The following is a 26552-nucleotide window of genomic DNA, read 5'->3' as shown; positions in this document are numbered from 1 at the left end:
AAAGGAAAGGAAAGGAAAGGAAAGGAAAGGAAAGGAAAAAACAAGGACGAGAATCATTATATAAGGTTTGGGTAGGATCATAAGATTTACGTCTGGGAATTTTGAGATCCTTTAGTCCTTTTAACACAGGGGAAGGGAAACTGGAGTCTGAAGTCTGGATATCATTTGCTTAGGGTCACATAGATAGCAAGTAGCGACCCAAGTCCTCTGAGCCTAAATACAGTGCAATTTCCACTTTCTCATGCTGCCTCAGGATCCAGTCATTTAATCATGATATCCAGAAAAGTATGCTTTAGTTTTAAAAAGGAAGGGGGAAAGCAAGGCTGCATTCCAACCCACTTTTATGGAAATATCTCTTTTATTATTCCCTTCATGGACTGATTCCGCATTTCAGCCATATTGGACTACTCTGTTCTCCTGAACTTTCTGCCTCTCTATGTTCCTCTAAACCATTTTCCATGCCTGAAATTCACTCCTTCCTCATATTCAACTTCAAAATTCTTATCTTCTGCCTAGCTTCAGCTCAAGTGTCACCTCCTCTGTGAAGTTTGCCATGATTCTCAGTCACTAATGTTCTCTTCTTCAAACCACCTCCTATTTATCTATCAATGTTCACATTGGATACCCCCAGTAGAATGTATGTCATTTGATGATAGGAACTGTCTTGTTTTTTTCTTAATACCTCTTCTCAGCCTCCTGCTTAGTATCTTAAACATAGTGGGTGCCTGATATATTAAATAAAAATGAATTGAATGAGCTTTCCTTAAATGTGACATAAACACTCAGGGTCAATGTTTTTTTCTTTCTTGTACTCATAGTAATCTGTTGGAGACTTACAATATAATGGCTCTTACAGTGTAATAGGATTGTCTCTATATAGCCTGTCTAGACAGGGCAGGGACCATGTCTGCGTATTTTCACTGCACAGCAGCTAACAGCCATTCACAAATAGGCTCTTAAATCCACAGTTTAGAAGATGATGATGATACTTCTTAGTCTTGCAAACATTATTTACTGGATATTAAAGGCCAAAAGTTTTTTGAAATGAAACTTGGTATCTTGACATTAAACCTGCACATTGGACATTAAAATATAGTTTTGAAATTATAAATAAATTAAACCAAGATTTTGTTTCTTAAATATCACTCCATTAAATTTATATGACATACATTTGTGTATATATATATATATATATGTATGTATGAATATGTGTATGCATGTATTTATGGAGTGAGAAATTTCAATCAACTTTTTACATAGAATAGGCACAGATCTCTTCTCGATTTTCTTATATGAAATGATAGTAATGTGGAAAGATCACTATATCTGGAGTCGGAACATCTCTAACTCTGAAGTGCAAGGATTTGAGGACCTGCACTGGAATCTCAGCTGTGTTATTACTGCCTTGTGAACTTGGGCAAGTTGCCGCACTTCTGTGGGCTTAAGTTTCCTCACCTGTAAAATGAAGGTTTTAGATTAAATTATGTCAGAGGTTCCTTCTAGCTCCAAATCTCACGACCCTATGAAAATTCAAGCATTTGGCTGAATTGTTATTTTTTCCCAAACTTAGTAATGTCAAATGTTTCTTTTGTTTTTCATCTTTTGTTTTTGATATCACCTAAATTTCCCCTTAAATCCTCCCTTCCCCATCCCAGAAGGCCATGATTTACTACAAAAAGTTTGTGTTTTCACAAAATGGAAAAAAAAGAACAAGAGGTAATGGAGAAAAAAATATCAACACTAATCAATATACTAAAAAATCTGACATTATATACATGGTCCATACACATGAACCCTCCCTCCCTTACTTCTCCAAAGGACTGAAGAGGAGATTGGAAAGTTTCTTCTCATATTCCTTCTTTTAGATCAAGATTATTCCTTATAAATTTTCATAATTCAATTTTATTGCTTTGTGGTTATTTTTCTTTCCATTTACATGAGTGGCGTCAAACTCAAATAGAAGCAGGAGTTCTAAACAATAGAGAATGATCCCTGAGGGACCATATATTGACTTAGAAAACCAATTATTAACATTATGTTCTATTATATTTTAATTTATTTGATTAAATATTTGACAATTACATTTTCAAGTTCAGGCAAAGCACAAGAGTTTTAAATTTTAAATGCCCCTGATTTACCTTATAAGTCATCATGTATATTGTTTTCTTACTTTGCATACCTTCGTATAAAACTTTCCATCAATTCATATAATTCTTTCTCTTATTTTCTGTATTCATTATATTCAGCATTTTTTACAGCTCAATGATAATGATATTTCAAAGAAAAAATATTGCCTACTTTTTGAATTGGAAAATAGAAAATAAATTGTCAGATAACCTCTCAGTATCTCAGGCAACTCTATAAGACTTTAAATTATAAAGCAGTCTTCAATATACATAAATAAAGGAAGTTTCCACACTGGGAGTCCATTACACTAAAGAAATTAGAAGTCTTGTCTACATTTTAAAAAATAATACTCATGGACTCTTGAAGATCAAGAGTTCCAATAAGAAAGCTCTCACTTTATGTAAAAGACAAATTTACTCCAGTTGTTGAAATAAAATGCCATAGTAAGGAGAAATAAGGAACACTAGAAATATTCCTAAAAGCCTTAAGTTATTATAGTATAGTATAGTATAGTATAGTATAGTATAGTATAGTATAGTATAGTATAGTATAGTGCTGAAAACTGTAGGGCAAATTCAGTTGTAACCAGGTTATGATAGGATAAAGGATAAATAGCATTTTTGATTCATTCTTAAATATAATCCTGCAAAATATAAAATGAGCCTTCGATATATAGAAGGATAATCCTACTCCTTCTCTAGTGTGTTAACCTGAGAATTAGACAAGTCAAGGAGCACTGTTTTGCCACTCTCTCATTGTGACTAAGGTCAAATCATTCATGTTAACTTTTCTGTGTCATTTTTAATCATCTGTAAATGAAGAATTAAGAACACTTTACCTACCTATTTTTATACGTCAGTACTTCAGAGATCATTACTGTGAGTGTTCATTTTTCCTAATGTAGATTGCAAACACTTTATGACTTAGTAGATAGTGTTAGAGAGTTGCTGGAGGTGCTCAGCAGAGTGCTCAACACATAGCGGGTACTCTAAAAAACTTATTCCTTTCTCCTTTCGACAATTCATTATCTTGCGGCCAACTTCATGATGAGCTTCTCAATCTTTGCTGGGCTGATACTTGGATGATAGTTATAGTCTAACTCCAGAACCAAACCGATGCCCTTTCTAAGTCAATAAGACTTGGCCAAGTTTGTACTCCACTGGCATGGTCTTTGAGAACCCAGCATCATCTCCACCTAATATAGATATTATTGCTATATACTTTAGTTAACTTGTCTATTAGAAGGATATATGTTATAAAGAAGTATATAGAGAAAAACATGTATGTGTTTATATGTATATATACATATATATAACATGTACATGTTTCTACCACAAATGAGTTAGTTTATACAGATTAATTTGGAGGGATGAGATGTATACTTTATATATTATATCTATTTATATATATATTATATATATATATTGTCATCTCTGATTCTATGAAGAATAATGTAGAGAAATGTCATGATGTAGCTGGTAAGTCATTGGATTTATCAGGAGGATAAATTAGGAGGTCTGGCGTTCTCAGATACTTATTAGCTATTTGATCCTGGGTAAGTCCTTACCTATAATATGAGTGGGTTGGTTTTGTAGACCTCAAAAAACTGATAGCTTACAATTAAGAAAATGAAATGGGGAGAAGCTAAAAAGATGGATTAATACATTTTTAAATGTCTAGCGATGCCATTTTGTCATCTAGACTCCTTTTCCAGTAATTTATTGATGTTATCAGGTGTCAATTGACTCTAAGTAGAACAACAGAGTGGAATTATGGCATTTATTCTCGGGCACTCTTCAAATAGCTTTTATAAAGCAGCCAAGTCAACAGAACAGGTTAGCTGTTAAATACTTGCATCAGAGGTAGAAGAGAATTTATCTTTATGGAGGGAAATTTCTACTTTAACAAGGTAAAAAGAAGAAAAAAGGAAAAAGAAAGAAAACTCCTTTTGGCCTTGTTATTATATACTGCATTTTTTTAAAAACCATTTTAAAGGTCCGTTGAATGCCTCTACCTTAGTTGCCTCGATATAATCTTTTACATTTCACCCATTAAGTAAACTTTGAAAATCTGACCTTGTTTTGTCCCATACTGTAATTTGATATACCTATCATCATCAGGGGACATCTGGGATTCATCTTATCTTTTCCACTGGCTAGTTGATTAACCAGAAATTGTTTTGAATTGGATTCATATATGGCAGCACTCCATGGACTTTATGAATTATAGTGAGGGCAAATAAAAGGTCAGGTTTTGTTTTTGTGTTTTTTAAGAAGGAAGCATTAACATTGGAATTAGGTGCTTTAAAGTTCTAAAGAAAAAGTGCTGTTACTGGAATGGTGGAAATGGGGCACTTATAGGAACTTTTTACTCTCTTAAATAAACTATATTTTCATAAAGAAGTCCTTTCCTAATAGTATGACCCAGAGCTTAAGCTAAGACTGCTTGACACACAGAGCTTTTCCTCCTGTGTGTCCAACTGATTCTTTGATAGCTGCCCTCTGCTCCATGTCCACCCCTAGCTTTCTCAGTGCATCTTTTCCTTTTGGAGTGCCTATCTAGCAAACTTGGAAGAATAAAATTTGGGGAAATTTCGTTCCATATCTTATATGCCATGCATCATCCTGCCAAATTATATCTTTTTTTTTTCTGGGGGAGAAGGTAGAAAGGGTCATTAAGAAGAAGGCTTTTATGTAAGTGCCTGCATATTTTATTCTGCACAAAGGCAATACAATGAGTTAAGAATAGAAACAACACCCAGAGTATGAATTGGAAGGGAACTCAGAAGCAATCTGATCCCTCCCATACCTGATCCATAAAGCTACCTACTTTCTACAGATCAGTAGCCTAGATATCCAGCTTTTAACTAAAGACCTCCAAAGAGGGAAATCCACTGCATCCTGAGGTAATCCATTTCAAAGGATTAATAGAATTAATTAATTTAAGTCCCTTTTTGTGGGGATTCAGTTATTCTTTACAACAAAGCTCAGTAAGTAAATATTAAAATAATAATTATCTATATTCCTTATTATATGCTGTCAGTGTACCAGATTTAAGAGTTCTTTGAGAGTAGAAATTTCATCTTCTATTTGTTCTGTATAATTTTATATCCCATATTCGCTATTGGAAAACAACATCTCATGATCAGAGTAAATGTCTAGTGGTCATATGTATTGTAAACTGAGATATGAGTGACAGTGCCTTGGAAGCTATATATAAAACTTGTCCAAAGCTGTTAAGGAGACAGGTGTAAAATTCTTTCTGTTCTGTATGACTTGCTCTCTGTCTGTCTCTCTCTTCCCCCGCCCTTTCCTTCTTTCCTCTCTTTTTGTAAAAAAGAGGAACAGGAAGTATGGATGGGACTACCATGCCTTTACTTGAGTTTCCAATTTGCAGCTGGGTGAATTAACCCAGCTGCATTTTGGGTTCATCGAGTGTCTTGAACTATGTTTCAAATGTTTTGGGTCCAACAAAAGCTCCTTTTGCCAAGTCCTTCTTCCCTTAATTTTTAAACATGTGTATTTCAAGGGAAATTTGATTCATATGTTTCTGATTCATTTACACTTAAATCATCAAAATGTTATTTTGTAAGAGCTATTTGATGTCCAAGAAGCTTTCTGAACCTGTTTTATAAGCCTTCTTAAGTCTTTTTTTCTTAAAGCAGGAAGTTGCATTTTGCCAAGTACAAATAAACTCAAACATTACAAAGGTTCGAGTTCAGTTTTAAACTCTGAACTCCAGGTTTTAAGTGCATTCTCAACTTAGCTAAACATATTTTCCCACCCTTGCAAAAACATAGATAGAAGGAAAGACAGTGGGATTAGATTGGAGGAAAAAAAAGTCTTCTCAGGCATTGTGACCCTCCAGGTTCATAAAGTTTGCAATAAGTCATCTCCCGAAGCCAAATATGAGGTGCAAATGTCTGTCTCTTTGCCTACTGAGCCTCTCATACTTTCTTTCAGTGTTTTATTTTTTGTCACAAAAGTGAAAGTCTTAAAAGAATTAACATTTCAATTCTGTCATCTTTAGTATCTGGTAAAGTTGTTACATTTGAGCCATATTTATTTAATTTGTTTTCAGATTCAAAGGAGTCAACTAATTCTACAGAATAATTTAAGTTTACTTAAATAGATAAAGCTTTCAGCCCTGGAGATGCTGCGTGGAGGAGGGAAGGGAATTCTGCACCCATGTACGTGTGTGTGTGTGTGTGTGTGTGTGTGTGTGTGTGTGTGTGTGTGTTTTAATAAAGCTACAAAGCAGGGTGGCTGAACCAAACAGAAGGATCTGATTTGGCACTCTGAGTTGCATTGTGAGTCCAATGATTAAACCTGACTCTGCTTTCATAGGCAGAAGAATTCAGAAAATGATCTCTACTATATACTATGTGGTCTCTTGGTTTTTTATCCTTACTTCTTGGATGAAAAGCAAAATCAACTGCTTGCATCACCTTTTAATTGGTTCATTGCCATTTCCAGATAATTGAGGCAAAAATATTGAGGGGCCTTGGAGTCTGCTTGATCCAAATAATTGCATGAATTCTCTACTTTACCTCATATATTTAGACATGACCTCACCGTCACTGCTGTATGGATAAGTAATAAAATGCCTTGTGAAATTTCAGGATGAAAAGTGGCCTGTAAATGCCAAACATTGATCTTGATACCATTATTAGCAATATCATAATTATAAAAACCACTGTCCTATATTATTAGGGGTCATGTAAGAACCAAGAATTCCAAATATTTCATTTGAACATTTCAAAGCCATATGCAAAATCATTCAAGCCTCCTCACTCAATTTGTTTCCCAACCATGAATAATCTACTTGCAATATTCCTTCACTTCGGTACCTGTGTTTCAATATTCTGGGGGCAGATGTAATACTTCAGGCATCCATGACTTCATTGGCATCAGTTCTCCTTCAATTGGCCCACATCAAAACCCATAATAGATGGATTTAATGATTTGCTATGCCTGAAAAAATTCATCATGTGGTGATGAGCCTCTCTGAACTTAGCTGGCCTGATCCTCAGGTGACAGACAGGCAAACAGAGATTGCATTACAGGACCTGTGCTTGAAGACTTTCCAGTTTGATAGATTCTGTCATAGCTTGTGCCTCACTGCTGTAGCCATCAGTTTTATATTTCTGCGTCATTGAGGCACTGAAGGGGAATTTTAGTGAAAATATAATCAGCAAAAGCAAAAGATCTTTGCAATTATATGCATATCTTGCCTTAAAAGGACATGAGCTACTTGGTAAATGGCTTAAGTAAAGTATTAGAAAAATTATGGAATTTTTAAAAATAAGCAGTATTTTACTCTAGGGGTAGTCACTTAAATATAAAGTAAATTTCAGGAAAAAGGAAACCCCGATTCCAGAGCTCTCAGAATAACAGTTTCTGTATGATCATAGATCTAGAGCAGGGTAAAGCTACAAAAGGCCATCTAGTCCAAAGCATTCATTTCTTTTTTTTTTTGGTGACCATTCTCCTTTTCCTTGCTTCCCCCACCCACCCAGCATCACTATCTCTTTACAATGATTCATTTTACCCACACACCTAATAGAAGCTTACTGTGGAACAAAGGAGATAGCTAAACAAAGCAAACCAACACATTGTCCTTGTCTAATAATTTATGTGCCTAAAGTCCATTAACTCTCTGTTTAGTAAAGGGAAGTATGCTTCAATATTTGTCATCAGAATTTTTTTTTTGCTGTTTAGATGCTTAACTCTTCTCATTTTTCCTCCCAGCAAGACTCCCCCCCCCAAAAAAAATCATAGCCCCTAATCTATGATACTGTGAATTCTATGATTTCCTAACCTGTCAATTAAATGCAATGAGCAAATTTCAGATTTCCCTTAACATCACCTAAGTGTCAAGTACATCCTCATCTGCTCTAATTGATGCTGCAAGGGAAGGTTAAAGTAAGACAGGTCTTTTCCCAATCTTTCTTCTCTGATTGTATAAGATTTCTAACACCTCTTTTCCTTTTTAATTTTTTCCTAAGCTAACACACCAAAAAAAGAACATTTCTATACACAAAGTAAAACAAAAAAAGTATTCCATTTTTAATTATTTTTTTCAGTTTCAAATTATCTCCTTCCTACCAGTCCCTCTTCTACCCATTGAGAAGGCAAGAAATATGAAGTCATGCAAAATATTCAATATGTTCCTAAAAAAGTTTAAAAGCAAGAAAAAATAAATACAGAAACAAAAATATGCCCCATTCTGCACTCAGAATCCATCTTTTCTCTCTCTGGAGGTAGATAGGATGTTTCATCATAAGCCCTTTACATTTATTCATCATTGATTAATTAAGTAACTTAATCTTTCAGAATTGATTATCTTTATCATGCTTCTGTTACTGTGTACATTGACCTTATTCTGCTCACTTCACTTTGTATCAGTTCATATAAGTCTTCCCTGTTTTTCCTGAAACCATCCTCTTCATCATTTCTTATAACACAATACTATTTCATCACAATCTTCACCAAACCCATTCCATTCCTCCACTAATAAGCATCCATTCAGTTTCTAATTCTTTGCCACAAAAAGAATTGCTGTGCCTTTTTAAAATTTATTTATAGATCATTTTCCTTTTCATTTGATTTCTTTGGGGTATAGACTTAATGATAATATTGCTGTGTCAAAGTTTTAGCCCTTTAGTCATAGTTCCAAATTGTTCTCCAAAATGATTGGACCAGTTCATAACTTCACCAGCATTGCATTAGTGTCTCTATTTTCCCACATCCCCTCCATTATCTGTCATTTTCTTTTTCTGTCACCTTAACCAATATAATGGGTGTGAGATCATCTCTCAGAGTTATCTAAATAATTATTAGTCATTTAGAGCATTTTATATCACTATTTTAGATTTGATTTCTTCTCTGAAAACTACCTATTCATAACCTTTGGACATTTATCAATTGGGAAAGAGCTTTTATTTTTATGTTTTTGGCTCAGTTCTTTATATTTTTCAGAAATGAGCCTCTTGTCAGAGAACCTTGATGTAAAATGTTTTCCCCAGTCTCCTACTAATCTAATACCAGTTTATTTTGATTACTACTGCTTTGTAAAAGTTTGAGATCTAGTTTTGCTAGACTACCTTCCTTTACTTTTTTTCATTGATTCTCTTGATATTTTTGACCTTTTACTACTGTAGTTGAATTTTGTTATTATTTTTGTAATAATTCTTTGTCATTTTGATTGGTACGACACTTAATAATCCCTCCTTTGGCAGGAAGTTGGTAATGTGCTTCATCATACATCTTTTGGAATTATGTTTGGTTATTTCATTATTTAGAGTTCATAAGCCTTTTAACGTTTTTCAATACACTGTTTCTGTTCATATCTAAATTGTTCTGAGTCTGCTTACTTTTCTATCAGTTCATATTACCCAGGATTCATTTCTCATGGTGGAATAATTTCCTTCATATACATATATAAGAATGTATTCAGCCCTTCTCAGTTATCTTAGAGACAATCTAAAGCACCCACTTAGAATCTAAAATTTCTTTCTATCTCATGGATTCATTGGTTTTTGTTTGGCCTATTAGGGTTTTCAGAGATTCTATTTCTTGGGTTAGGTTTACTATTTTCTTTTCCAAGCAACTTGTTCTCCTGAGTTCTTCTAGCATTTTTATTTTATTTTGTATGTTGCTTCATTTCTTCTAGGTATTCATGTAGTTCTAATAGAAGATTCTTTTTCCCCCCTTGAGTCTCTACTTGTAGTTATTGGAGAAGTATTTGTTAGATGAAGGGAGGAATCTCATGATTTGAAATAACTTTTGATATTGTTCATGGCTTTCCTTGATTTACTCATTTCTACAAATTTAATTCCTAAATTGGGGTTTTATGCCAGGATTAGCCTCTGCTGGGCTTTGGATGAGGCTATAATCCCTGTTTGATCTCTCCTTGAGCCCCCTGAGTTTGTGGGTTTATTTTTGCAGCCCAGGGTTAGGTTTCCTGGATTCTTGTGCTTCAGGCCTCTAGATGGATCATCAGGGTCCCATCCAGCATCTTTGAGCAGAGTGTTCAGTACTTCAGAGTCCCTGACCCTAGACTATCCTAGTCTGAATTTCAAAGTCATTGTCCATTCTTTATGACTTCCAAGATCTGCTTCCTGGTGCTTTCTGGGCTTAGGGGAGAAAGGAAAGAGTAGAAACTTTATTCTTTCTGCCTTTGGGCACAGAGCCTTAAAAGCTACAGATATCCCTGGCCTATCCCTGGTCTAATTGGAGCCTACATTGAACCATCAGTGGCTTTGCTAATAGATATCCTTTCTTGTTGCCCTTGGACTTCTAATAGACTATGCAATTCTGGGGTAGAAAAAAAGTCTCCATAGTCTCATTGGACTTCTCTGTCATTATTTGGTTGGGTCTCAACTTCATTATTTGGCTAGATTAGATATGTGGGAATTAGACAGTCTTCCTCCTATTCAGGCAGCTCTTTATCTGGCAGTCCCAGCCTCTGTAATTTACTGATAAGTAAACTAAAGCCCAGGAGGTTTAGATAATCTGCCAAAGGTCACAAAGGAAATGAACATTGAAAGCACATCTTGAATACAGTGCCTCTGACTCCAGAACTGATGACCTTTCCATTGTTCCAAGGCAGAATCATAGAAACATAGTTTAAAATTATGTAAAATTTGTTTTTTTTTACCAAATGTATTCCTGCAAATGTGATCTATCAGTCAGAAAAAAGTATGATTGTTGTCTTTTCAAACTTTTTTTTCCTCTTCTTTGAGTTGAAGCAACTCAAATATAAACAAGCCTTCTTTTCCTCTACTGTCTTTTGAATTTTTTTCTTCTTTCTGGGAAAAGTGGTTTAAAAAATTACAAACAAATCTGTGAATAAGGTAGTTTTTGATGTGTCACTAAAATAAACAACTACCATATTTCAGAAAAGTTTTCAAGTTGGAAAGAATCTTAAAGCCCATTTTATTCAGTCTTCTTATATTTGTGTTATTTTTTTTCAGTCCCTAGAAAAACAAATGGGACAGCCAGAAAAACTCATCTCTGTGAGTTCAAATCTGGCCATAACCCATTACCAGCTGTGTGACCCTGGGCAAGTCACTTAACTCTGTTTGCCTCAGTTTCTTCATTCATAAAACGAGCTGGAGAAGAAAATGGCAAACCACTCCAGGATCTTTGCCAAGAAACCCCTAAATGGGAAGAGTCAGACATGACTGAAAACAACCAAACAACAAAGGAAAATTGAAATAGTTATGGAGTTAATTCAGCAAACATTTATTGAGTATCTGCTATGTAGCATTTCTAGTGCTACAAAGATTTTTTTTAATAGCATAATACTTTCCTTAAGAGAATGTACACACACACACACACACACACACACACACACACACACACACACACACACTAGTCTCTGGAATCCCTACTGCTCCTTTCCAAGAACTAAATAATCATATCATCTCTCTCATGAGAATGGAAAAGTGCACTCTGTATTGACCAGTGACCTTGTTTTGTTCTGTTTGTACTTTATAAAGGCCAAACAGCTGCAACATTTTTATAAGGACAGGGATGACCCCAAATTTACTAGTTTGGAATGTGCTCCTAACCCTCTGCTTTTCTTCTCCTTGCCTCTCCAGGACTGCCCTCCAGAAGCAGGAGATTTTCGAGCCCAGCAGTGTTCTGCTCACAATGATGTCAAGTATCATGGCCAATTGTATGAATGGCTACCTGTGTCGAATGACCCCGACAACCCGTGTTCTTTGAAGTGCCAGGCTAAAGGGACTACTCTTGTTGTTGAATTAGCCCCTAAAGTTTTAGATGGTACAAGATGCTACACAGAATCACTGGACATGTGTATTAGTGGTTTGTGTCAAGTAAGTACTGAGTCTTTAGTTCATCATATTAAAACACTTCCCCTATCCCATGGGTTTATAGAAACTCCCCATGTATTTCTCTCCAATTCACCTAGTGTTTCTTTATCCAGTGTTTCTCATTTTGACCAATAAATTATGTTTAGGCTGAAGGATTAAAAGATAAGGTGTTATAGTAAGAGGAAGGACTTTTTTTACTCCATATGATTTCTTTCTTCAATTTTCACATGAGAATCAGAAAATAAAATATTGAATATTTTATGTAAGTATTCCTTTTAGTTCTTAGGTTCTTGTTTGTTTGTTTTACTGTTGCCTTTTGGTTCTTTATTCAGTCATTATCCCTAACATTGAATCCACCCTTTTGAAACAAAGAAAAAGAGCTAATTAAAATGATCTGACAGCATATATGAAGTCTGTCCCATTCTCAGTCATCCTCTTCTCTAACAAAAGAAGAAAAATTCATTTCTTTATCTCTTTTCTAAAACTAAAGTCAAACATTGAATTGAATCTGACTTCACTTTTGTTTTGGTATCATATTCCTTTACATTTGGATCACAAAAACATATATTTTTGAACTAGAAGTAATCTGAAAGGTCATCTATCCTAACCTCTTTAATTTATAGGTGAAGAAACTAATACTGAAGGAGATTAAGTGGCTTGCCCAAAATTATAGAGGTAATGAGTAGCACATATAAGATATGGATCCTAGTTTCCTGACTCCAAAATGAATGCTCTTTCCGTGGTACCACAATGCCTGATAATCTTCAAATGATATTATTTTCATTCTCCAACAATTCATATTTTTCCCCATTTCTCTGAATTCCTTTAATTTGTTTTTCTATTACAGCATAATATTTTATTCAAAGAGTATATTTGATTTGTTCAGACAGTCCCCATTCCATTGGCATCCATTTTGTTTATAATTCTTTGCTACCCCAAAAGTTGTACCTATGAATATTTTCACGTACTTGGCATCTTTCACTCTGCCTCCAATGACAATGGGGTACGTATAGCCAGTAATGAGTTAAAGGATGTAATCAATTTATTGCTTTTCTCATTCAGTTCTAAAATATTTTTTAAAATGGTTAGAGTAATCCATATCCCTCCTCCCTCACAGTGTATTATATCTGCCTTCTCACAGGCCCTCTAATATTACTATTTCTTTTTTCTTCTTTTCCAATTTGATGAGTTAAAGGTAATGCTAAGTTGTTTTAATTTGTATTTCTTTTTAGTAATTTGGAATGTTTATTTTGTATGATTGTTTCTTGAATTTCTTTTAAAAACTACTCCTAAATTTTGATCATTTATATATTGGGAAATGTGTTAGTCTTAATTGTTTGTGACAGTGCACTAAAATTACCACATTTCTGCCTTGGAACCAATACTTAGTATTGATTCTGAGATGAAAGGTAAGGGTTTAGAAAAAAAATCATAGGATCAAAGGGTCATACATTTAGAACTGAGAGAGATCACTGGATCCAATCCCCTCACTTTACAGATGAGATAACAATTTCAGAGAGATTAAATGATTTGCCCACAGTTACCCAACCAACTTCACAGAGACTTAAGTGGGCAGAATAACAAAGAAAATTTGAAATCATTGAATCTTAGATTTAGAAGGACCCTGTGGAAGGCAGAGAGCCAAGGCATAAACAGGAGAGAAGGAGAGGCAGCAAAGCCAAACAGTGAGGAAAGAGCCCAAGAGCCCAGAAGGGGGCCAGGAGCCAGGCTTCTGGCCTTCCTCTTAACCCTCTGAGGCAGATGAGCCAAAGTAGAATATAAGTCCCCCATCCCCTACTCCAAGTTTCTGGGCTTGTCCTTTCTGATGCCTAGAATCACACTAGGGGCTGGAAGCAGGAAGAAGAGGAAGAATTAGGTTCCCTACAACAACCCAGGTCAGAGTTCCAAAGGACCAGCATGGAGCCCAGGTAGAATCTTTGGTTCCCTTACAAAAAAGGTGTAGGCAGGTCCTGAGCCCAAGCACTGACCTGCTCTCTAGTCTCTGGTCTCCCTCAGTAGTTACCCGGGAGTATCCTGCCCAACCCCTATAATTCATACCCAGTTCTCTCATTTATTATTTGCTTTGTAAAGATATCCATTTCTTTATGTTTGATATTTAATTCTAACTTAGAGCCATTTCTTCCAAACCAATTTTGCTTTATCTGATCTTGGTTTCTTTAAGTAAAATAAGGAATAGAATAGTATTAGGTGATTTTTTTGAAGATTCCAACTCTAAATTCTCTAATCCCAAGTTAGTGGGTTAAAAGGTACATCTCTAAACATCATGCTCCCATTCTCTCTATCTTCATTATCATAACTTTCTTTGACCAATTAATTTTGTTCCATCATTAACTAAATTATATCCTAGAGGGATGATTTAATGAGCCTTCATAAAGTAAGCATTTTATTCTCTTCTTTCAAGCAGCATCAGACATATTAATGTGGCCCTTGCCTGGGACATATGATTATTGACCACAAGATAACTGTACATTTTAAATTAAAAACAATAACTATTAAACCGAGGATGAGACATTACTGTTGTAAGACACAGAGATGGTTTTGACTTGATAGAGAAAAACTTTTAAAGAACTGTTTTCTGAAAATGTGCTCTTTTAAAAATTTGAACAAAATATGTTATAGAGAGTTGATACTTCTCAAGGCTAAAATTTATTTATTTTTCTTTAATATTTTCCTCTTTTCAATTAATTACATGTAGACATAATTTTTGACAGTTATTTTCTGATATTTTATAATTCCAGTTCTCTCTCTTCTCAGAAAGTAAATAGTATGATATAGGTTATATTAGTGCTTTCATGAAATATATATTTTCATATTTTTCATGCCATGAATTATGACACATATCACACATACGATAAAAACTCATGAAGGAAATAAAGGAAAAGATATCATGCTTTGATCTGTAATCAGATTCCAACAGTTCCTTCTTTGGCTATTCTAGATAGCATTTTTTTCTTAGAAAGGGTTGTCTTAGAACCTTGTTTTGCTTCTAATAGTTTTATACTTCACAATTGATCATTATACAATATTTCCATTACTGTATATACTATTCTCCTACTTCTGTTCATTTTACTTTGCATCAGTCCATAAGCCTTTTCAGATTTTTTTACTCATCCTACACTAGAACATTAGTACACTAGAACATTATTTCTTATGGGGCAATAGTATTCCATTACAATCATATATCATCACTTGTTCAGCCATTCCCCAGTTGATAGACATTCCCTCAGTTTCCAATTCTTTAACTATACAAAAAGAGCTGTTAAAAATATTTTTGTACAAATAGGTCCTTTCATCTATCTCTAATTTCTTTGGGATGCAGACCCAGTAATGATATTTCTAGGTTAAAGGGTATGCACAGTTTTATGACCCTTTGGTTATAGTTATATTTTGTTCTAATTTTCCCAAATCCTCTCCAACAAATTATCATTTTCTTTTTTGGTCATATTGGCCAATATGATAAGCCTGAGGTGGTATCTCAGAGTTGTTTTAATTTGCATTTCTCTTATTAATAGTGATTCGAGTTTTTTTAATATGATTATAGATAGTTTTAATTTCTTCGTCTGAAAATTGCTTGTTCATATCTTTTATTTCTTTTTCTAAGTAGTTATCTCTATCTGGAGAAACTTTCTAGTATCAAATATTTAACATTATTTAGCTATGTGTTCCTGAGCAAGTTACAACCTCTGTTTGCTTCAGTTTTCTTATATCTAAAATGGAAATAATAATAGCACCTACCTTCCAGGGTTGCTATAACATGCAAACTCAGATCTTCCTATTTTAAATCCAGTACTGTATATACTATACCACATAACTGCCTAGCACCTCATTTGCATGGATTACAATGTTACTTTTGGGGGGGGGGAGTTACTTTTTTTTTAATCTTAGGTTTAAAAAATATATGTCATAAATTCCTTGGTTGGAAATTGATCATAGATTTGTTTTGTCAGTTCTGTATTCTAAGAACAATAAAATAGATTGTAGAAGCAGAAGTACTTTTATTCTTAAGAATTCTCAGAGTGAGGTGTTTGTGTTTGACCTGAATGCATTGGGGAAAAGAAAGGAAAGAAGCATTTATTTTATCTCATTTACAGTCCAATAGATGTTGCTCCATCCTCTTATCTTTATTCTGTCTGTGTCTACCTGACCCAGACATGTTTCTTGTAAACAACATAACATGGGATTCTAATTTTTAATCCACTCTGCTATTTGCTTCTGTTTTATGGATGAGTTCATCCCATTTATATTCTCAGTTATGATTACCATTTGGGTATTCTCCCCTATCTTATTTTCCTCTTTTAATCCTTTGCTTTCTCCTTTTATTCTATCCCTCCACACAAGTGTCTTTCTTTTAATCACTTCCCCTATTCCCTGTCCCTTATGTTACTCTCCTTCCCACAACCACCCTTCTTATTCCCCTCCTATTTCTCTATGGAGTCTTTTAATCACCCCTCCAACTTCCTCTTCCTTTATATTACTCCCCTCCCCACCACCCTCTTATTCCTCTTCTACTTCTCTAGAGGGTAATATAAGATTCTGTACCCCCAAAGAACCTCTGAGCCAATTACAATGAAAGTAAAGTTTAAGTATTATCCATCTCTACCTTCCCCTCCCCTCCATTGTAATAGGTTCCCCCTCAATGCCTCATGGTGTTATATAATTTATCGCATTTTACCTCTCCTCATTTTTCTCATCTTTTTCACCCCTTGATTTTTTTGATGTATCATCCTAAACAGCATATTACCACACCCTTTGTCTATGTCTTCTTCTAACTACTATGCTAGTGATATCTTTTCATGTAGGAATATAAATGATTTGACCTTATTCAGTCCCTTAAATTTTTTCTCTTCCTCTTTTTTATTTACCTTTTTATATTTCTCTTGAATTTTGTATTTGGGAATCAAATTTTCTTTTTAGGTTTCATCTTTTCTTCAGGAATACTTGGAAATCTTATTAAATGACCATATTTCCTCTGGAAAAAATATAGTTAGTTTTGATAAGTACATGATTCTTGGTTGTAAACCTAGTTCCATTGCCCTCTAGAATATTATGTTCCTAGCCTTTCTAGCCTTCAATGTAGAAGCTGCCAGATCCTATATAAATTAGGACTTCATGATATTTCAATTGTTTCTTTCTGACTCCTTGCAGTATTTTCTCCTTAGCCTGGGAGCTCTTGAACTTGGCTATAATATTCCTGGAAGTTGTTATTTGGTGATTTATTAGAGGAAGTGATCTGTTAATTCATTCCATTTCTATTGTACCCTTTTGTTCAAGAATATCAAGACAGTTTTCTTTGATAATTTCTTGTTAATATGATATTATATTTTTATCATGACTTAAAAGTAGTCTAATAATTCTTACATTCTCTCTCCTGGATCTATTTTTGAGATCAGTTTTTTCAAAGAGATATTTCATATTTTCTTCTATTTTATCATTCTTTTGATTTTGTTTTATTGTTTCTTGATGTCTCATGAAGTCATTAGCTTCTATTTGTTCAATTATAATTTTTAAAGAATGATTTTCTTCCATGACCTTTTGATTCTCCTTTTCCATTTCATCCACTCTGCTTTTCATGGAACTTTTTTCTTCATTGAATTTTTTATTCTCTTTTTCCAGATGGTTAATTCTACTTTTCATGGAATTCTTATCTTCATTGGATTTCTGTGCCTCTTTTTCTACTTGACAAATTTTGCTTTTTAATTTGCTGTTTTCTTTTTTGCTTTGCTTTCATTTCTTTTTCCCATTTTTCTTCAGCTTTTTTTCCACCTCTCTTATTTGATTTTTGAATTCCTTTTTGGTTTCATCCTATACCTGAGCCCAAGGAGCAAAAAGCCCTGCTCCCAAGGAGCTCACATTCTAATAGGGAAGATGAAACAAATTAGAGCTTTTGGCTTCAAGTCAGATGGAAAGGCACTCTGATACTTAGAGTGAAGCAAAGAAAATGGTTATGTGTCATCTTTAATTGACATGTCATTTCTACTTGATAAAACCATCTTCACTTCTGATGTGGTCATTCCAAAGGACTTTGGTGGCAAGAGCTTTCTTTTTGTGAGTTTGTTAGCTTAACTAATCCAATATTTCTCAAACTGCCACATAGAAGTCTGACATACCCCAAGTTTTGTTGTTGTGGTGGTTATTGCTGTTGTTGTTGTTAAATGGAATTTAGGTTGTTTGTTAAGTAGGTATTAAAAATTATCATTTTGGAGGATTTTGCTACAAGGTTCCTGATAAAGTTTTGTTTAAACTGAAGGGTTCTACCTATGTGGAAAAGATCAAGAAACATTGATCTAGTCCAGTATCTTCATTTTACTGATGAAAAACTGAGGCCCATAGAGATCAAGTGACTTACTCAAGACCACATAACAAGGTCTTAGCAGAATCAAAAATAGAATCTACCCATGTATAGTCACTTCCACCTAGTCTACCTCAGGTATCAATCATATTGATTGTTTTTACTATCTTTTGAATATAGATAAAACATAATCTCATTCTTGCTTCTTTTCATTTGCATGGATATTTGAGATGACTTAATTTGATTTTGAAGACACTAGATCCCTTCCCAGAGTCTGTATAAATTTCACTTCAGTATATTATAACATAATTATTATACTGTCTTTAAGGCCTAGGCCATAGGGTCACCCCATAGAAGAAGCCATCTTTTAATAAGATCTTTTTAGTGCTTTGGTAACTAGAACTTCTGGGATGTATTCCAATTTGGGCTTACCTTATGCACACTTTCCCTTGAGAGTGTTCTGTAACTGAACTTGAGTTAGAACTTTGTCTGGAGAAGTGTTGGTGTGAACTGAAAATATGCCAGTTTTCTTAATAATGAGAGTAACAGGATTCTTAATTCATGCTAAAGAAATGGAAGTGTCATAGTTTACTACCATGCTCTATGAAAGTCATGGGTGTCTTTTCTTCCCCTTCTTTGCTTAATCCAAATTAATTTTAAAAATTGATGAATAGAGCAATGCTCTACTGCCATAAAAACAAATAATTTTGTTACTTGTATCATGGTAATCAAATATAAGCCACCTCCAAATATAGTCTCTTCCCCTAAAAGGACATTTCTTTGAAAGAAAAAAAAATATGAAAACACACACACACACACACACACACACACACACAGACGCACACACACTAATTGCAGACCACACTTAGGTTTTCAATAAGTCAGTGATGAGAGAAAAAAAAAGTGTATCTTTTGAGCTAATATGGTAGGTCCTCTAGTCATTATTTTGCCTTTTAATGTTATATTTTGTAGTTGAAAGAACACAAAAGATACATATTCCCTAGTTTCCAACTCTTACTAGCTATATAATCCTGACCACTTCAACCTCGCTGGAGGCTTCTCATCTATAAAATGGAAAAATAGTAATACACTACCTACCTTACAGGTCGGTAATAAAGAAATAACTTTGTGCACCTTAAAACACTGCAGAAATTGGAGTTGTTGTTTTGCCCTCATTGGCATGGGTCTTCATTATTTTTCCCTTTTAATTTTGTGTGTATATATATTATCTCGTGTTGAGTGCCTACAATCATAGTTCCTTTAGGGTAAAGACTGTACTTAACTCAAATATTCGGAACCCCGGCAGTGCTGAAAAAAATGCTATGAATTGTACCATGTGCTATAGAAGAAAGAACATTTCATGGGGAGTCAAAAAACATGGAATCCTAGCTCTGCTGTTCATAATTGATATGACCTTGGGTAAGCCCCTTCACGTGCATCTGGGCTCCAGTTTCCTCCCCTGTAAAATGAAGAGGTGGACTCTAAGGTCCTGTCCAACACTAAATCAATGAACCAGCTCTACTTACTCTTTTGAAGGGGAGCAAGAATTTGAGGAAACATATCTTTGGTATGTGGTGTATGATGGCTTACAATTGCTACCAAGTGTTCCCCTCTACACACTGCTTGAAAAATGAGCCCTTGCTTCCCACTGATTTTAGTCACATAAACCCATCATCCTAAAATTAGTCTTTTGCTCTCCACTCACTTTTGTCCTTATGCCCTCTAGGCAATGAAATAGGAGAGGAGTGATGCGACTTAGAGAACTTTCATTCTCTGGCAATCAGAACAGCAGGATTGCTATATGACTGGGAGGGGATGAGGAGAGTTTGAAACTTCCTTTCCTATTTCTTTTCTCCTCCTTATACCCATTCTTTCAGATCTGAGGGAGTGTAGCTGTGGCTGCTCTACCTTGGGGTCCCACCAAGAGTACTTCGAAGTGGAAGGCCTTTAAGGAGCCTGAGATGTACCTAGAACTATTTCACAAAGAGTCAGAATCAATAAAAAGAAATCCAGAAAATATGGTCAAAGAAATTAAAACACAAAGGCAACAGCAGTAAGAATTAGGATATTCTGGCAGTGTGTGAAAAGAGAAACCTTTCTTTATCCCTTGATAGGTAAGAGATCTCTCTTTCTTAAAATGACTTTAATTAATTTAATTTGACATTTCCCCCCAATGCTGGCAATTCCCAACCATTTTCAGCTGAGCCACTGCCAATAAGTTTTAGATGAATCTCTGACTTTGCAGAAAAGAATGCTAAAGTTAAAAGGGAAACTAATGACAATCTAGTCCATTATTCTCATTTTGTGGATGAAAAATCTGACAGCTAGACAAGTCAAGTAACTTTTCTCTGCCATAGGTCCACTTAGTAGCAAATATGCAAATGCTTTGTATGTACTTTGTCTTTGCTTATCCAATTGTGTGGGTATGTGTTGTATTTGCATTGTAGAAGGTAAGCTCCTTGAGATCAAGGGACTGGATCTTTATTGTTTTTGTCTTTAGAGCACCAGTACCTAATATTGTGCTTGACATATGACAGAAGATTAATAAGTTTTTGTTAAATTGAATTGAATTAAGTAAAAATCCTATATAGGATTTTTAGTACTTCCAATTGCCCAGTTTTGAGACCTAGCATTTAGTCTCTAAGCTTCATCTGGCCAGCACCTTACGCAGTCCCTCCACATCTGTACCAGCAGTAAGTCCTGGGAGGAACCTCTCAAGGCACCTAGGCTAACTCATACCCCATAAAGAAGCATCCTCACAAAGAGGCCACCCCCTCTCCATTTAACAATCTACCAATAAGGGAAAACTCACTATCCCTTGTGACATCCCACTCCATTTCTGGATGCCTGCAATAATTAAGAAACTATTACTTATTTTGAACAAATACCTACCCTCTGCAACTTTTACTCATTTCTCCTGTGTCTCTCTATGTTCTTGGACCAAGAAGAACATATTTAAAACCCTCTTCCATGTGAAAGACTTTTACATGCTTGAAAACAACTATGAAATCTGTTATTTATAAAGATGATTCCATTAGAACCATCAAATAAAATTAGGATTTGGTGTTGTCTTTGCACTTAAGTGAAGTTGCAGGGATTCAACACTATCCACAATTATTGTGATATCAGGAGTTGGCATTTTTAGGCTTAAAATGTAAAAACTTTCAAGAAATGTTTTATGCAAGATTTCAGGACATCAGCAACTTCAAAAGCTTGAAATTTTGCTACTAAAGAAGAAAATAGTCATGTTCATTTTGAAATAGGCATATTAGAAATTGGGTAAAACCTTTTGAAATATGTAGTCTTTTTTGGAGACAGTGTGTGATTACAAGTAGTTTAAAAAGAAAACCAAAGTATTACAGGTAATTAGTCAGCAACGTACAAAGACTACTCGGAATATTTCCATAGAAATATTGAACTAAGTAAAAAAGGTAATTAAAGAAAACTAATCTTAAAGCTACTTTAATTGTTAAAACTCTCTTTGCCTTTTTTTAAGGCATCAAGACCCTTCTTTCTTTGGAGCAATGAACTTAATTTTGCCCAGGGTTGTAAATTAGCACATACTTACTGTCCAAAGACTATACAAGCAAAAAACTGCTGGGCTAAACAGTATCAGGCAAAGTGCCTAAAAGTGGTGAACAAAGGCCGCCTGCCCTTTTTGTCACCTCTTTGGTTAAACTTTCTGGAGCATCTGTATTTTTAAAGAAGAACAAAGTGGTTTTCCTGTAGGCTGGTCCTGAGGGAGCTGAATGAATTGTGTAAAGAACTAAGAGGATCTTTCTGACTTGTGGGAAGAAGCATTGCCTGGTCATGTAGGCAAGACTGATTAGTCACCACCAAGTGGAGAACAACACTATATCTCAAAGAATTTTAAATCTCTCCTCAAGCCTGATTTATATTGTATAGGAAAAAAAACTTTGTAATGTGAGTCTTCACATAAAAAAGTCAAGGCTCATCTTTTGACTTAAAATAGCATTCTTAGTTTCTGGTAAACCATTATCTCTCCAATTGCCATCTATATATTTCAGCTCTTGCACTAACTTTTCCTCCAAATATGGCCATAAGTGGACAAACGAACATCCCATGCATTTAAAATAGTTACATCATAAAAAAAAAAACCATGTGAATGCCAACAATACAGCTTTCAGAAAGTTTTGCCCTCCTTGTCTGTGCCGACAGAAATGCCAGCACAAATCTATTACATCTGCAAGTCCTGACAATCAGCTGCCAGGAATTGCTCTCCAGGTGGTCCCCCAGGTACACAGGTTTACACTTGTGCTTGAGTTCTAGTTGAACCCTCATTTTTTTTGGTAGCACAAAACTATAGGTAGTTTAAAAGGTGGGAGCGGGGGGGGGGAGAGGTAGTAACAGCCCTAATAGAGCCTGGGGAAAGCTGAAGGATGATGGGAGTTGAGGTGGGGTTGGGGTTGAGAGGAAAGTGGTCAAAGTAATATTGCAATTAAGGAAGATATTTACTCTATACTTTCCCGGTGACTCAACTAACTAGGTCTATTTTTGTTATGTTGCCCTCAGGCACTTCTCCCCAGTAGGAGATGAATTCAGTCTATTATACACCTCCATGGCTTCTTGGGGTAAAGCTCTTGGCTCTGGCTTCATCTCATTTTCTTGGTTTCCATACTGATACAAGTTGGGTACATACATTTTGATATCCCTAGAAAGCATATATAGACCAAATTTGGTGACACTTCAGCAGAAACATCATAAAGCCAACTATTTTTCAGTAGAGATCTCAATCATCAGTTTTTCCTTTGGGGCACAGTTACCTCCATTCAATATTACCATTCATAAAAGGAGCTTCTAGGGAGTCAGAAGCCTCTAATATATACCTCTAAGGAGCCTCAATCTTGAATTAGGCTTTCATCACTTCTTGCCTAGTCCTTCTAAATGGTCTCCTTAACTCCATTGTTTCCTCTCTTCTTGTTTCCTTTTCAACCCTTGCCTACTTGCCAAAAGTAATTTCTAATGAAAAAGATTACCATGTCACTCCACTGCTTCAGTGGTTCCCCATTGCCTATAAGATAAAATGCAAATAACTTAGCAAATAAGTCCTTCCATAGTCTAAACATAGCAAAATTTTTTAGTCAGAGATAGATGGAGGAGGAGGGAAAAATAAAGAAACTGAGGTTCAGAGAGATTTTGACTTACCCAAGAACACGCAGACAGTATATAGCACTTTCTTTTGGGAGAGGGGGAAGAATTTAAGCTAGAATAAACTTTGAAAAAATCACTTTCAGACTCTCCAATTAGAAGACAAAACTGAGGCCCAGAGAGGTTATTTCAAATGAAATGATGAATAATACTTTTCAAAGTGCATTGTATTATGAGTTTTGATAATGATGATGAGGATATAATTTGCTAGAAAAGGGTAGTAAGAGAGGCAGGAGGGCAACCAAATGGCTCAGTGGATAGTTTTCTGGGACTGGAGTCAGGAAGACCTGAATTTAGATTTAGACTCAGACATTTACTAGCTGTGTGATGTTGGGCAAGTTTTTAAACCTCTGTTTAACTTAATACACTGAAGAAGAAATAGCAAATACTCTAGTATCTTTGTCAAGAAAAATAAGAAAAGTACCCCATGAACAGTAAGGTCCAGAGTTGGACATGACTGAATGACTGAACAACAGGAGAGGCAGGACTACTATAGACCTTCTGACTCCAAATTCATCATTCTTCTACCACAACATGGTTCCTCTCTCATCATATTCTTTACATTCCATTCAAAGTGGATGGACCACTGGCTAGTCTTCATTTTCCTACCAACCCCTATAACTTTGTGTCACACGGTCTATCCTCTGTGCCTGGAATGTCCTTCTCCTTTATTTATTAAAATCCTTTTCTTCAATCAAAATTCAGCTTAGGTGACACCAGTCCCATGAAGCTTTCCTGAATTCCACTCACTCACATCCAGCCTAAAGCATTCTTCTATTTCCTAAAACTTTCTGACAATATTTGTCTGGTTCTTTCCTTTACTCCTATTGCTCTCTTTTCTATTAGATTTATCTATTCTCCTAGTGAACTATAATCAACTTTAGGGTGAGAGTATGTGTTTCTTCATTTTTGTCTCCCCAGCACATAATAGTTATTAAATGAATTTTGTTGGTACAGCTCAAGCTGGAGAGTCTTGTTTTTCTAACCTGAACTATATTAAAGTCAGTAAATCTTATCTCTAACTTGGTGCAATCTTCTTTAGGTAGCAATATCCTTCTTTTTGTTAAGAGAAGTACTCAGGAGAGAAGATATCAGCTATCTCTATATATGCCTCATTATCTATTCCAGCCATAGAACAGTATAACTATGGGGGCTCTCTATTGCCCCCTAAAAACAGAAAATACAGCAGCTGTACCCCTTTAAAGTCCTTTACAGACCTTTCCTCTCTTTGTTTCTTATAAAGCCCTCCCAACCACAGAATCTATAATTAAAGGAGAAAAGCTAAATTAGGACTTCAAGGATATGAGATAGCCCTAAGAGTTCCATTCAGGAGGCAGCTAGATGGCTTAGTAAATTGAAAAGAGAACTGGAGATGGGAGGTCTTGGGTTCAAATGAGACCTCGGACACTTCCTAACTGTGTGACCCTGAGCAAGTCACTTAACCCTCATTGCACTTTTCTGCCTTGGAACCTTCCAAGACAGACAGTAAGGTTTTCTTTTTAATTTCATTCCACTGACCTCCATTCCATCCTATTCCCTTTTAGTATTGTCCATTATTATATTCTGCATAGATATCAATCGTCTCATCTTGAAGAATCCCTCATATGTTCAGGAAGAGTTGTCCATTCTCAGGGGGACATATGACTTTTTCTCAATGGCAGAGAAGAATTATAAGATATTTTATCCCAATGGTTCAAACTTAAATAGAAATGGAGTCACTAAAATGTACTTAAAATCCCTGCAGGTTGCATATTGACTTATAACACAACATAATTGAATTATCTAAATTGTGCTGTATTTCTAAATTTATTTTGTTAAATATTGCCCAGTTATATTTTAATCTGGTTCAGGCCACAGACAGAAGTGTGTGGGCCTCACTTGTTTAATATTTCTGCATCCTTCTTCTTCAATTTTTTCCCCTGAAGAACATTATCTGGATATCTTTTTTTTCCCATTGCCTCTTAATCTATGTCTTCTAACCTCCTTCTTTCAAACATGTCTATCTACCTTTGGTCATAACTTGATGGCAGAGAAGCCAGATTTATAGCATCAGCTACTCCTCAAAAGGAGGAAGAGCTTCCCTAGTGGCATTATCATCTAGTAGAAGGAAGACTGAAATTACAAACAAAGGACCTATAGTCACATAAACAGCCTCTGCCCCTTGATGCTGTTTCTGCCTCCTCCTAAATGGATTCTGTAAAAAAATTCCACATGGTGCTATACAGGCACATGGGAGTACAGCCATGGCCATTAATTCCTGAGCCCACACAACAAGCAATGGTCTTACACACTTTGAACTCCATGCAGCCAATTCAAAGGCAAAAAAAAAAGCTTTTTTTAAAATATGGCTAAAGTGGTAACTAATAAAATGAATTTAAATTAAGATATGCCAATTAAGAATATATACTCTTTTTTTAATTTAAACATTTATTAATAATCATTTTTAACATGGTTACATGATTCATGCTCCTACTTTCCACTTCATCCCCTGCACTCCTCCCACCCATGACCGATGCACATTTCCACTGGTTTTGTCATGTGTTCTTGATCAAGACCTATTTCCAAATTGTTGGTGGTTGCATTGGTGTGGTAGTTTCGAGTCCACATCCCCAATCATGTCCACCCCGACCCATGCATTCAAGCAGTTGCTTTTCTTATATGTTTCCTCTCCTGCAGTTCTTCCTCTGAATGTAGGTAGTGTTCTTTACCATACATCCCTCAGAGGTGTCCTGGGTCATTGTATTGCTGCTGGTACAGAGGTCCATTGCATTCCATTTTACCACAGTATATCAGTCTCTGTGTACTATGTTCTTCTGGCTCTGCTCCTTTCGCTCGGCATCAGTTCCTGGAGGTCTCTCCAGTTCGCCTGGAACTCCTCCAGTTTATTATTCCTTTTAGCACAATAGTATTCCATCACCCGCATATACCACAGTTTGTTCAGCCATTCCCCAATTGAAGGACATACCCTCCTTTTCCAGTTTGTTGCCACCACAAAAAGCGCAGTTATAAATATTTTCGTACAAGTCTGTTTATCTATGATCTCTTTGGGGTACAGACCCAACAATGGTATGGATGGATCAAAGGGCAGGCATTCTTTTATAGCCC

At 35.4% G+C, this 26552-nt stretch overlaps 1 protein-coding gene across 1 annotated transcript in view; it reads left to right on the top strand.

Annotated features, from left to right (window-relative positions):
* Positions 1-26552, top strand: part of ADAMTSL1 (ADAMTS like 1) — a 392524-nt gene that overhangs the window by 93074 nt on the left and 272898 nt on the right. Inside the window, 1 exon segment of the mRNA XM_044657022.1 lies at positions 11735-11971. Coding sequence (XP_044512957.1) covers positions 11735-11971 — 237 coding nt within the window.

Source organism: Gracilinanus agilis, chromosome 1 (assembly GCF_016433145.1).
Source record: "Gracilinanus agilis isolate LMUSP501 chromosome 1, AgileGrace, whole genome shotgun sequence".
In the NCBI taxonomy this organism is placed as follows: domain Eukaryota; kingdom Metazoa; phylum Chordata; class Mammalia; order Didelphimorphia; family Didelphidae; genus Gracilinanus; species Gracilinanus agilis.
The sequence above is the reverse complement of the archived record's forward strand: the minus strand, read 5'-3'. Positions and strand labels throughout refer to the sequence as shown.